The 13519-nt window shown below is 45.3% G+C and overlaps 1 protein-coding gene across 2 annotated transcripts; it reads right to left on the minus strand.

The window, feature by feature from the left end:
- Positions 1 to 238: 238 nt before the first annotated feature.
- On the minus strand, positions 239 to 11285 carry ECSIT (ECSIT signaling integrator; the record flags this gene model as incomplete). Of its 2 annotated transcripts, XM_084249573.1 has the most annotated exons (7): positions 239 to 589; positions 1147 to 1252; positions 1431 to 1579; positions 1702 to 1759; positions 6844 to 7067; positions 7319 to 7736; positions 11190 to 11285. In XM_084249573.1, 7 exons carry the CDS (start codon positions 11283 to 11285, stop codon positions 315 to 317), a joined length of 1326 nt encoding a protein of 441 aa, XP_084105699.1. In that variant the 3' UTR covers positions 239 to 314. The 2 variants fall into 2 exon arrangements, with proteins under 2 accessions (XP_084105699.1, XP_084105700.1); XM_084249574.1 differs by lacking the exons at positions 6844 to 7067; positions 7319 to 7736.
- Positions 11286 to 13519: the final 2234 nt, after the last annotated feature.

Below are 13519 nucleotides of genomic sequence, written 5' to 3' on the forward strand. Positions count from 1 at the left end.
AGAGACGGAGGGAGGAGCTGAAGGATCGAGGCAAGACCGGGTAAAGAAATAGAATAACCCGGGGGGAGGGGGCGCGGCCCACCTCGGCGCCTTTATCCTGAAGGCCTGCTGGGATTGACAAGGAAGGATGGGAGCTGTCAGTTGAAGGCAGAAGAAAGGCCAGGGTCTGACCTGTCAGTGCCGGACACGTGAAGGTCCCTTGGAAAGACGTGACAACAGGTTACCACACTGTCAGAGAGGAGGGAAAACAGCCCCAAGCGGGAAAGCCTTTATTTGCTGTACATCCAAAGGTCATCTCATGCTTTCACACCAGTTCACAGCCTCTGTCCCTTAGACCACTCAGACTCAGCTCTGGCCCTGCCTCCGTCGCTGTCTTCCTCTTCTTTCTGGCCTTCAGGAGGTGACAGGGGTGGCTCCTCTAGCCCTGGGGAGGGCGCCAGGAGCTCTCCTATGGACCCTCCCAGGCGGAAGACTACCGGGATCTGGGCCAGGGCTGGATTAGTCTCTTGCAGGCCCTGGATCCACTTGGCCAGTGTGGCCTGGTCATGGGCACCCGCTATGCATATGGCAAAGACAGGGCCTTCTTCCACTGTTGAGAGAGATGCACCCTCAAAGTTTGTGCATTGGGTGCTGGAGCAACTCCGACCCCCCTCCCCCAATGTCCACACCTCTTGAGGCTCCCTTTGGGTCTCCTGTGTGTGTAAGCCTTTACACAAATTATCCCCTCTGCCTGGACTGTGCACTGCACTCTTCACCTAGATGATGCTTCCTGGTCCTTCAAAATTCTACCAGGAAGTCTTCCCTACTCCCTAACTGAAGCTCTGTTGTGTGTTCTTCCCCTGGGACCCCAATAATGTAACTTACTTGATCCCTCCTCCCCCAAATTGGCTGGAGCTGCCTAAGGGCAGGGACTGGTCTATACTGGCCACACCCAGAAGCCAGCACAGAGGTGCTCCATAAATGTGTGATGGAGGAAATGACAGGCTTGGAGTCCTTAGAGGACACATGAGGGGAGGTGTGTGTTTATGTGTGTGTGTCAACACTTGGACTTCTGCTGGGTATGTGTATGGTAGCTGAGCGAAGTCTCAGCCTGAGGCCTCATCTCGTCCTGTGCAGTGTTTGGAGTCCTGCCTATCCCAGCTTTACCTTCATCAGTGTCAAACTCGTAATCATCCCAGCTGCTCCGCTCATAGTCCAAGTCCAGCTGCATTGGGTAGTAGAGGTTCCATTCCTCAGGAATCTCTTCCACTTTCTGCCTCAAGGAGGAAGGTTGCAGGTAGAGTCAGAGGCCTAAGGTCTTGCAGTCACCTGATAAACCCATCCCACCAGAAGCTACTTCTTCCCCCATCCTGTACCTCTGAGCTCTCACATGAGACCTCTGGCAATGTGAGCCCCCCTCCTAACCCTCCACTAGTAATTTGGGCCCTTACCCTCTCCTCCGGGGGAAGCAAGTCAGCTCTGAGTATGTGGTAATAGATGCATTTGTCCCGAAGCCACAAGGAGAAGGGGCCCTCCACGAAGATGGGCCGGGCTGGGTCATGACAGGCCAGAGCTGCCTGCTGATCAGGACTCTGGATTCCTGGTATGGAGACATGCATGTCAGGGGTGTGATGGGACCTGGCTGAGGGACTCTCCAAAGGCCCAGGGAACCCACCCAGTAGGTCCAGTGAGAAACCTGTTGCCTCATGTGTAGGGCCTTACCCAGGATGTGTGGCTTGGTGGGGTCCAAGGCACCTGTTGAGTCTTTGGATGAAGGCATCTGTGGGAAGAGCAGGGATGAAGGTTTTTGGCCCAGCCCCTACAGTGGAGCTGGGAGAAAGAAGCAGTGAAGGGTGATCCAACAAATTCAGGGCCCCTCTTGGCTCGCCTGTCATCCAAGCCCATCTCCTGTTAAGTTTATAACAGCTGCCCCCAGTTATGATGCTCACAGGAAAGGAACCCTGGAGTCTGCCCCCTGCCTTAAAGTCCAGCTCTGCCACACATCACGTGGCCTTGGTCATGTCTCTATAACTGTGTGCTTCAGTATCTCCAGTTGCAAAGTGAGAATAAATAATTTCAGATGGTTCTAGAAAGGTTGGAACAGTGTCCAGCACATAGTAAATGCTTGTGCTTGTGAAATTAAAAAAGGAAAGTAATTTCACATGCACAGAGTATTCCAGGAGACACAAAAATCAAATTTCCCTCTGGGGAACAGGCGGGGAGAAAAGGAAAACGCTTGTGTATCTTTTAACATTTACACTCGAGGGCCTCTCCGGTGGTGCAGCAGTTGAGCGCTGGGCTGCGAAGCTGCCTGCAGCCTCTGCAGGGCCGGTTCGATCCCTGGCCACCGGTGAGGGTCCCACATGGCGCGCAGACCTCTCCTGCCACGCCCACTGCTCCCCTCAGCATTGTATTTCATCAGTCTGCCAGTTCTGCTCTCCGCTCTGGCTCTGGTGAATTCTCTCACCCTCCCGCGCTTCCGACTATACCCAGTGCTTGTATAAATAAATAAATAAATAAATAAATAAAGCTTTAAAAAAAAAAAAAAACCCACAAAACATTTATACTCTAGGGGGTCTCCCTGGTGGCACAGGGGTTGAAGTCTCAGTGCTGTCAGGCTATCAGGCTGTCAGCAGCCACTGCAGCACGAGTTCAATCCCCGGCCAGGGAGCCAACCCACATGGCACAGCAGACCTCTCCTGTCGCACCCACTGCTCCCCTCAGCACTGTATTTTGGTGGATCTGCCTGTTTTGCTCCCCACTCTATCTCTGGTGAATTCTCTGGCCCCAGTCCTATGCAAAAATAAAAAAATTAATAAAAAAAAAATTTGTACTCTAGATGTGATTCTAAAAACTAAATGAACAGCTCTTTCTGCCCTCTTGTGTCTGTGCAACTTCTCTCTTCTTTTCTTCTGGATATATAAAAAACAAAAAAAAAAAAAAGAAATTTAACTTTAAAAAATGCACATACTCTGACTGAAATGTCAGTGAATGGGGCCTCTCTGGTGGCACAAGGGGTTGAGCACCACACTATGAAGCAATCTGTGGACTCTGCAGCACGAGTTTGATCCCCGGCTGGCCAGGGAGCAACCCACATGGCGCAGCAGACCTCTCCTGAATCGCCCGCTGCTCCCCTCAGCAGAGTACTTTGGTCGGTCTGCTTGTTCCGTTCCCCACTCTGTCTCTGGTGAAACCTCTCACCTCCCCACCCCCATCTCTGGCCTGTACCCCAGCTCTTGTATGCTTAAATAAATAAATCTTTAAAAAAAAAAAGAAAAGAAATGTCAGCAAGATGGTGACTCAAACACAATACTGTCCATCCTTTCAAGTTAGAAAGAATTGAGATGGATCAAAGGGTACTGACACAAAATGTGCTGCCAGTCATTTATTTAGTAAAAACAGCAACAAGTGAGGCTTGGAATATGTTTATAGTACTCTGCCATGGAAGAAACTTTTTTAAAAGTATGTATTTTAGCGGGGAATAAAAGTAGTTTTGCTCTTGGGCCCAGTAAAATACTGGACAATATATCCTGATTTTTAATTGAAAATTGAAAATTATGCAGTTTTTTTTTTTAATTTGACTATATATCCCTTTTTCTTTTGTTCCTGTCAGCAGTAATACATTTACTTATTTGTCTTATCCATCAATACACAGAAATTCTATTCCTGTTACTCTAACCATCACACTAGACGATTAAGGTTAGGATTTCTCTGCAAATTTTTTTTTTAAGTTTTTTTTTTTTTTTTAAGATTTAATTATGTACACAAGAGCTGGGGTGCAGGCCAGAGATGCGGGGAGTGAGAGGATTCACCAGAGACAATGAGAAGAGAACAGGCAGACTGACTGAAATACACTGCTGAGGGGAGCAGCGGATGAGACAGGAGATGTCTGCCTCACCATGTGGATTGCTCCTTGGCTGACCGGGGATGGAACTCATGCTGCTGAGGCTGCGGATTGCTTCATAGTGTGGTGCTTTAACCCCTTGAACCACCAGGGAGGCCCTCTGCAGATTTTGTTTATTCCTAAAGTACATGCCACTAAGGCTGGGAAGTTGGGTGACAGTAACTTGGAAGTTATGTTATCAATTAGATCTCTAGCCACATCTATTTGTTTTCAGTTTGGTGCTTTCTTCCCTCATTTTTGGTATATTTAAAAACAATAAATATTTAGAGTTTAAATGCCAACCCATAAAAAAATAGATGTTTCTTCTCCATTCCTGATCTCTCTTTCCCCTATCTCCTCCAATTCCCAGAGATAATTTTTACCATTTTTGACTTATCTTTTCAGTGTTTATTTTTGTGAAAATGGGCAAATAAATATGCAATTCATTTTCCCTCCTTCTCTCACACCTAAGGTAGCTTACTGAACCACTGTGCTTGCTTTACCTTTTCATTGGCTTTTGTCAACAATCTCACTGAAGTGCCAATTGCCATGGACAATTCTCTTGATGGGGGTACTTGGAGGGTTTCCCTTCTAAATTTTGGTTAGTGTAGACAAACACCTTAACCATGTTTTCAACCTTTCTGTATGTACTTTTCATGAGAGGGCAAACAATTCAAAGGATATTCAATAAGTCCTCAGTCCCGAGTCCCCTGTGGACAGGTTCTTGGACTATGACTTTAAGCAAAACCATGCAGAATGAAACCAACTTGACCACAAGGTAATTAATATAAAAAAGACAAGTTCATAGAACATAATCACTAGACTTCTAAAGACAGACCCAAAACAAACACTCTTATAGAAATGTTGGGCCATTCTTTCATTTTCTAGCTCACTTCTTCCAGTTCAGGGTCGCAGGTGGCTGAAGATTATCCTGGCAGCTCAGGGTACAGGTGGGACTCAACCCTGGGCAGGACAGTGTTCCATGGAACGGTGAATACTGTGCGTGTATGTACCTGCAGGTGCACATGTGCACACACAAGTGTGCACATACACACACTCTAACTAGACATGCCAGTGAACTGCGCACACACATCTTTGGGATGTGGGAGGAAACTGAGGGTCTGGAGAAAACCCAAATGGACATGGGGAGAATATGCAAACGCCACACAGACGGTGGCCCTGGCTGGAAAGCAAATGTTTTCTTCTTACCAACTTTTATTAAGAAAAGACATTTGAGGGCCTTCTTCATAGGCAAAAAGAAGAAAAAAGTATATATATGCTTACAAATGCACTGGATCTCTCTGTAAGTAGACAGGGAAGTAGTCACCACTGGGGAGGGAGACTGGGAGCTAAAGATTCAGTGTGGGAGAGAGCTCATCACTGTGTGCCATCATGTACTGTTGGCTTTTCTAATGTATTACTTTAAAAAATGAAGAAATTACTTTGAAGCTGTGCCCCTCTGCAATGAGTTCCAGGCCAAATCTGTCCTCTTTCACCTGGACACTATAGTCACCCTAGCGCCTTTGTCCTCTGCCCTCAACTCATCGAACCACTATCCACACAGATACTAGATAGCACTTTCTAAAGCACAAATCCTTCCAGAAACATGACTGGTACCCCATCCCTCCACTTAAAACCTACCAACTCTCTCTAACCAACAGATTAAAAACCAAGCTCTTTAACCCAATGTCCTTCCAAAGGAAGCCCTGTTAACATCTATGACTCCTGGCATCCTTTGAACCTGACCCACACAACAGCTCTCTTACGTGGAATGCTCTTCTTGCCTCTCCTGTCCTGCTTGGCCCTTTCTTACCCTTATCTCTTCCAGGAAGCCCTCCATGCCCCATACCCCTTCTCAGGTCCTGTATTCCCAGGGCTTCTATATGTCAGCACTAGTGGCTTGGAGGGAAATTGTATGTTATCTGAGGTTGGCTTTATCACCAATCTTTCACTGCAGTGCCAACTGCCACGGACAATTCTCTCTCTCTCTCTCTCTTTTTTTTTTTTTAAAGATTTATTTATTTATTTATACAAGCACTGGGTACAGACAGAAGCGCGGGAGGGTGAGAGAATTCACCAGAGCCAGAGCAGGGAGCAGAGCAGGCAGAAGGACCGAAGTACACTGCTGAGGGGAGCAGTGGGTGGCAGGAGAGGTCTGCACGCCATGTGGGACCCTCGCCCGGTGGCCAGGGATTGAACCGGCGCTGCAGAGGCTGCGGGCAGCTTCGCAACCCAGCACTTAACCGCTGCGCCACTGGGGAGGCCCCATGGACAATTTTCTTGATGGATGTTTGGAACAAAAGCTGTGAGGTGGTGGAATATTTTGTTTAGTCATTCAAGAAAGAACTGCTAAGGGTCAGCTTTGTACCAGACTATGTGGGGCCTTGGGAGACACAGGGAAACTGAATGAGCAGCTGTGCTCAGTACAGGGTGGTCAGGGTGGAGTTGAGACCTAAGGAACTTAGGTCCCTGGGAGAGAGTGCTTTTGGCAGAGAACAGAGAGCACAGGGATGCTCAAGAAACAGAAAGGGGGGCTTCCCTGGTGGTGCAAGGGGTTAAGACGCAACCTATGAAGCTCACCTCAGCCACTACAGCACAAGTTCGATCCCCAGCCAGGGAGGTGACCCACTTGGCGCTACAGACCTCTACTGACTCGCCCGATGCTCCCCTCAGCAGTGTGTTTCAATTGATCTGCCTATTCTGTTCCCCACTTTGTCTCTGGTGAATCTTCTCACTCCCTAAAACTCTGGCCTGTACCCCAGTTTTTGTATGTATAAATAAATAAATCTTTTTTTTTTAAAAAAAAGAAATAGAAAGGCAGGGAGATGCCTGGAATATAGTATGAGGAGAAGGGTAGGAGCAGCAGTCAGAGGTCAAACTGATGAGAAGTAAGGGGCATGGCATTTGAGGTATGGGAATCATAGTCTGTCTCACCAAAATCATTCAGGGTGATAACCAAGGGTGTGTACAGGGGTGGATACCTGGTATATGGTGACCCTGGCACTAAGGTTGGGCTCTATGTGCTGCAGGCCCAACCTGGCCAGATCCACAGGGTCCTGGGGCAGGTCCCGGGGCACAGGGAACGGGTTGATGTTCTTGAATCGGGAGAACCACAGCTTCATGCGCACGAACTTGAGCATGGGGTAACTTCTGCGTCCAAATATCTGAATCAGCAGGAATTCTGTCTCCTTGTTGGGCATCACCCCTGTGCTGGGCAGAGGGGGAAAGGTAAGACAAAAGATGTAGCTGAGTAGAGGGTGGGGACACATGGAAGGAATCAGAGACAGAGAGAACTGAAGTCAGGAGATTGATGGTAGAGAGGGAGAACAGAATCTGAGACAATAAGAAAGGAAAATTCTGAGGTAGACAGCATAGACATGACAGAGATATTGAGAGAGAGCAGAAGGAGCAAGACAGCAGCCCCCTCTACCACCCTAGCAGGCCTGCTGGCCCCACCGTGGTTCTCCATCTGTTCCAGGACAGCAATCCCACACTCCTGCTGCCGGGGGTAGTGGATGAACATCCTCTGGAAGATGCTGCGCGGCCGGAAGACCTCCTTGGGGAAGATGTCAAGCAGCAGGTTGTAGACAGCCAGGTCCCGCTCTACGCCGTACTCGCGCATCTTGCGGAGGGCCAGGTAGATGAAGTCAACATGGCCCCGTTTGTGGACATTGTGCTGACCAAAGTTCTGCACAGCCTGCAAAAAGCTTGCCTTGTCTCGCACCCTATCAGGTGCCTGCCTAAACAGTTCCTCGTGGGGTGCCAGTGCCTTGGCAGGCCTCTGAGGGGGCTCAGGGGGATGCGGGACCAGTGATGAGTCAGAGTTATGAGTGGCTGTGCTGCAGTGGAGGCTCCGCAGGATCTGGAAAGACACCTAGGGACAGAAAACCGCTGCTGGAGTCTGGCACCTCCCAAGGCCCCTGGGGTCTGCCAGGCTGGCTCCTTCCAGGGAAAGGTGCCTATGGGTACCTTAGGATCTCCAATGAACTGGGATGCTATAGTTCCAAACGCAAACCTGGCACCATTACGAAAAGTGTGAGAAAACAATGGTAAAAACCCTTGTTGAGCCAATTTGGCAATATTCCCTATGTGACAATCACATACCTTTCTGCATCTGGATATTTAAATCTGACAGCTATAAACACATTTGCACCAAATGACATCAGAACATCTATTGTGGTGGTGGAAGTGGCCCCAATGTGTATCAGCAAGGAAATGGTTAAGTAAATGGCTGTGAACATGGACAAGGATCAACTGCTACTGTAAGTACCCTGCGGGTCTCTTGTGATCCCAAATAAGCTCGAAAGTATATTATTAAATGGGGGAGGGGGGAAGCAAAAGCAAGGTGTGAAACAATGTGCAAAGTAGGTTCCCATATGTGTAAAACCAAACAAGTATATACAGTAGATCCTCATTATTTATAGAGTCCATAGTTTTGAATTGGCCTACTTGGGGGAATTTATTTGTAATCCCCAAATCCATGCTTATGGTACTTTCCCTGTCATTTGCAGACAAGTACAATGCACTGAAAACTTTGAGTCACCCAATGGTGATGTTTCCAGTTGAGATGACCCTCTGACTTTTTATTTTTGGCTTTCATTCTGACAATAAGTGTCCTTTTAGAAGTTTATTCAGTATACATTGTTCACATCTTTTTGTTGGTGATTTTGCTGTTGAAAGCATAGCCTGTAAGTACTGTGTAGTGTTCCTACATGCAAAAATGCCCCGCTGTTCCCTACAGGGAATATACATGTGATAGATAAGCTTTGTTCAGACATGAGTTAAAGTGCTGTTGGTTGAGAGTTTAATGTTAAGGAGTCAACCATGTATATTAAATAAAGTGACTCTAAACAGAAAACACATATAACAAAGTTATGTATGTACTGACGGAAATGTGTCCAGGGGCTTAGAGGAACATACCTGTTTCCCTTGGAAGCAATGATTCAGTTTTTACTATTGCAGTGTATGTGGCAACTTTGGAGGACACAACTATTTTAAATAACAAGAATTGGGTTTATATGTATTGTTTGCTTCTGTGAAATATCTCTGGAAGAAAATACAATAAACAGGTAACATCTCTTTCCTGTAGAGAGGGAGGTTAAGGGGTGGCCAAACAAGAGAGGGATCTATTGAAAGATAAATTTCAAGAACTGAGTTTAAAAAGAAAACATGTTTTGTAGTCAATGGCAGTCTTGGCTTCATTGTATCCTATCACATCCTACTTTACCTTTCATGTCTCACTTTCCCCATCTGTTAGATGGCACCTCCTAAGGGTCCAGGAGCTCTCATTCCTGGAGTGGCGAGTGCATGCTGCTGGGAGCAGGCCAGTTTCCTCTAGAATATGAGGCAGCAAACCAGTCTGTGTAACAAAACCTGCCAGCCTTGTGCTTTTGTTATTAAAGTTTTATTGGAACACAGTCATGCTCATTCATTATATCTGGTCTTTGGTTGCTATTACACTATACTGGCAGAGTTGAGTATAGTCATACCACACTTAACAAGGATGAGGATATGTTCTGAGAAATCCATCATTAGGTGATTTCATCATTGTGCAGATGTCACAGAGAATAACAAAACAGCTAGTACAGCCTACATAATCAGGCCATTGGGACAGCCTCTTGGAACTACAGTCATATGCAGCTGTTGAATGAAACATCATTAAGCAATGCCTGGCCACAGTTGTGACACAGACCTTGTGGTCTGCAAAGCCAAAAATATTTACTATCTGACACTTTATGATAGTTTGCTGACCCCTATTCTGGATGGTAGAGTAGCAAATGTCTTATTTTGATTTAAAATGAATGTTTAAATTAGAGTAGTTAGACATAAGGCATCTTTAAAAATACATGGCTAGTAAGAGCTAATAGTTACCAAATATTCTTTTTACCTTTTGATTTTTTATCAACTGATTATTCTTGTGTTCCAGGCATTGTTTAGGACCTTCTGAGTATGAGGCTCATTTAATATTTACACTGTCCACTGGGGGAGAACCCTTACTGTACCCATTTTACAGATAAGGAAACTGAGACTCAGAAAAGTGAGGAGGATGACAAGTATCACACAACTGCAAAATAGCAGTGCTGAGACTCAAGTCCTGCCCTCAGACTTTCTGCTCAGCTGACTCCCAACAGTCATTCCATGTCCTGCTTAGATAACATGATGTTAAAAGAAAGTGTTAATTGAAAGTAAAAGTGTGGTATACTACAGGTGGCATATACATAGGGAAAAAATTAGAAAGGAGGTTCTAGAATGCCCCAAAGAAGGAGAGACACCACAAATAAAATACATTCTGCCCTCTGAATTGGGTTCTGCCTCCATGGATTCAACCAGCCACAGATTAAAAATCCATACTATGTATGGCCTAGAATGACTGTACTGAACATATATGGGCTTTTTTCTTATTATTATCCCCTAAACAATACAGTATAACAACTATTTACATAGCATTTACATTGTATTAGATATTGTAAGTACTCTAGAGATGATTTAAAAGTATACAGGATGGGGCTTCCCCTGGTGGTGCAGCGGTTAAGCGCCGGGCTGCGAAGCTGCCCGCAGCCTCTGCAGTGCCGGTTTGATCCCCAGCCGCCAGGCAAGGGTCCCACATGGGGCACAGATCTCTCTTGCCACCCGCTGCTCCCCTCAGCAGTGTATTTCATCGGTCTGCCTGTTCTGTTCCCCGCTCTGTCTCTGTTGAATTCTCACCCTATCACGCTTCTGACTATACCCAGTGCTTGTATAAATAAATAAATAAATCTTAAAAAAAAAAAAAAAAGTATACAGGATGATGTGTGTAGGTTTATGCAACTACTATAACCCTTCATATAAGGGATTTGAGCATGCTTAGATTGTGGTCCCTGAGGGGGTCCTAAAATCAACGCCCCACTGATCCCAAAGGATGACTGTAATGTAAATAACTGCATGGTGCAGGACATGTACTATGAGAGTAAGTGCTCACTAAAGGAGTCATTATCACTATAATTGTTTTGCTAACTATGGCCAGATCAGCTTAGGTCATCTGATGACTTTGGGTAAGAGATAAAAGTTCAATTTTCTGCCCCCTTCTGTACAAGTTGATGCAGAAGCTACCTATAGTCAGCATCCAAATCCACTTAGTTCATCCATCCTTATTTTCAAATTCAACCCTCTAGCCAATGTGGGTCCTCATACCTCTTAAGACGGACAAAGCATGCTCAATGGGCTCTCAGAGCAGACAGGCCAACCCAGACCTCATAGAACTTCACTGGGTGGATTCTGAAGGACATGAGAACAAATCCCAGGTCTGTCTGCCACCTTCCATCCAAATGACTTTCTAGCTGGTGGTTACCTGAGAGAAAGAGGTTCCAGACAGGGCTGCCCTGCAAATGCCTCCCCAGCCCCGAGAGAAGCTCCGGGTCAGCAGGATGGCTTGGACCCAGCTCATGCCTCTGGTTGATGGACAACCACCCTGCCAAGAGAGAGGAGACAGCATTAGCCTAGCAGCCCACCTATGGAGACAAGACCGTCTAGTGGGTGACACCGCATTCCAGATAGCATGGCTAACTTGCCAGCCCTACTCGCTCCTTCATCCACGAGATGGGGATTAGGTGACTATTAAAATCAAGGGTTCCTATTCTGTGGGTTAACCCCTTCATATTTTGAGGAATTTGCTCCTGCAGTGGTCTCCTCCCCATTGGATTTTTTAAAAAATAGCTTTATTTACATACCATAGAGTTCACCCTTGTGAAGTATAATTTAATGTTTTTTAGTATAGACAGAATTGTGTAACCATCACTGCAATCTAATTTTGGAACATTATCACCCAAAAAGAAAACCTATACCCATTAGCTGTCAATCATTTCCCCTCACTCTCAACCCTAGACAACCCCTAACTTATTGTCACTATGGATTTGCCTTCTCAGGGTGCTTCATATGACATGCTCTTTTCTGATTAGTTTGTTTCATTTACCCTATCTTCAAGGCTCACTTACCCTATCTAAGGCATATACAAAAATTTCATTCCTTTTGCTAATTACAAATGATAATGAGAACACTAATAGAAGTTTTTGTGTGAACGTGCTTCTACTTCTCTTCGGTATATACTTAGTAGTCAAATTCTGGGGACAAGTGGTAACCTATGTTTAACATTTTGAGAAGCTGTCCATCTATTTTCCAAAGATGGCTATCTCACATTACTACAGTGTATGAGGGCTCCAGTTTTGCCATATCTTCCCAATGCTTGCCATTTTTTTCTAAATTTATTTATTTTCTTATATAATTGTTCACTTTTGTACAGCAATTGGTTACTTCCCTCAGGCTATTGTCTCTTTTTGATTATAGACATCATAGTGGGTGTGAAGAAGTGTTTCCTTGTGGAATGGATTTGCATTTCCATAATGATTAATGGTGTTGAGCATCTTTTCATGTGTTTATTGCTCAGTGTGTATCTTCTTTAGAGAACTATTTAGAACTGTCTTTGTTCATTTAAAAATTGGCTTTTTGCAGGGAGGGGATAGGACAAAGAGGAAAAAAAGCACAATGGTCAATGGAGGTAAAATATGGGTGAAATGGTGATGGGTATACTAGGGTGGTAATATCTGATGGGGGTATCCCAATATTACCTCAATTAAAAATAAATACACCAGGGCCTCCCTGGTGGCGCAGTGGTTGAGCGCTGGGTTGTGAAGCTGCCCGCAGCCTTTGCGGCGCCAGTTCGATCCCCAGCTACTCCCCGGCCACCGGAGGAGGGTCCCACATGGCGCGCAGACCTCTCCCCTCCCGTGCTTCTGACTGTACCCAGTGCTTGTATAAATAAATGAATGAATGAATGAATGAATAAATCTTTAAAATAAATACACCAAATAAAAATAAATTAAAATTGGTGTCTTTTTATTCAATGAGTCTTTTCACCTTCTTGATGTTACTACTTGCAGCACAAGGTTTTTACTCTGATGAAGTCCAATTGTTTTTCATTTACAGTTGTGCTTTTGATTTCGTATCTAGAGATCTATTGCCTAGCTCAAGGTCATAAAGACTTATTCCTATTTTATTCCAACATTTTGAAGTTTTAATGCTTACACTTAGGTCCATGGTCCACTGTGAATTAATTTTTGTAAATGGTGTGAGGAAGAGGCTCACTTTGTATGGCTATCCAGTTGTCCTAGTACTATCTGTTGAAGAGACAATTCTTTCCTTATTTTGTCTTGGCACTCTTGCTGCAAGCTTGGTGAGCATAAATGTAAGAGCTTATTTCTGGGCTTATTTCTCAATTCTACTTCATTGATCTATATGTTGTGCCAAATGCCGGTACCACGGTATTTGATTATTATAGCTTTGTAAGTTTTGAAATCAGGAAGTATAAGTCCTCCTATTTACTTCTTTTGTTTATTTATTTTTTTGCATAGAAGAACTGGGGTGTTGGCCAGACGTACGGGAGGTGAGAGGATTCACCAGAGATAGAGTGGGGAGCAGAACAGGTGGATTTACTGAAATACACTGCTAAGGGGAGCAGCAGGTGAGACAGGAGAGGTGTGCTGTGCCATATGTGGATTAGATCCTTGGCTGGGGACTGAACTCGGGAAATAGGGGTGACAGTGCTGAGACTTAACCCCTAGGCCACCAGAGAGGCCCCTATTTACTTCTTAACATTATTTGGCTATTGTAGTTCCCTCACAATTA

Source organism: Talpa europaea (assembly GCF_964194135.1).
Source record: "Talpa europaea genome assembly, chromosome: 12".
NCBI lineage: Eukaryota > Metazoa > Chordata > Mammalia > Eulipotyphla > Talpidae > Talpa > Talpa europaea.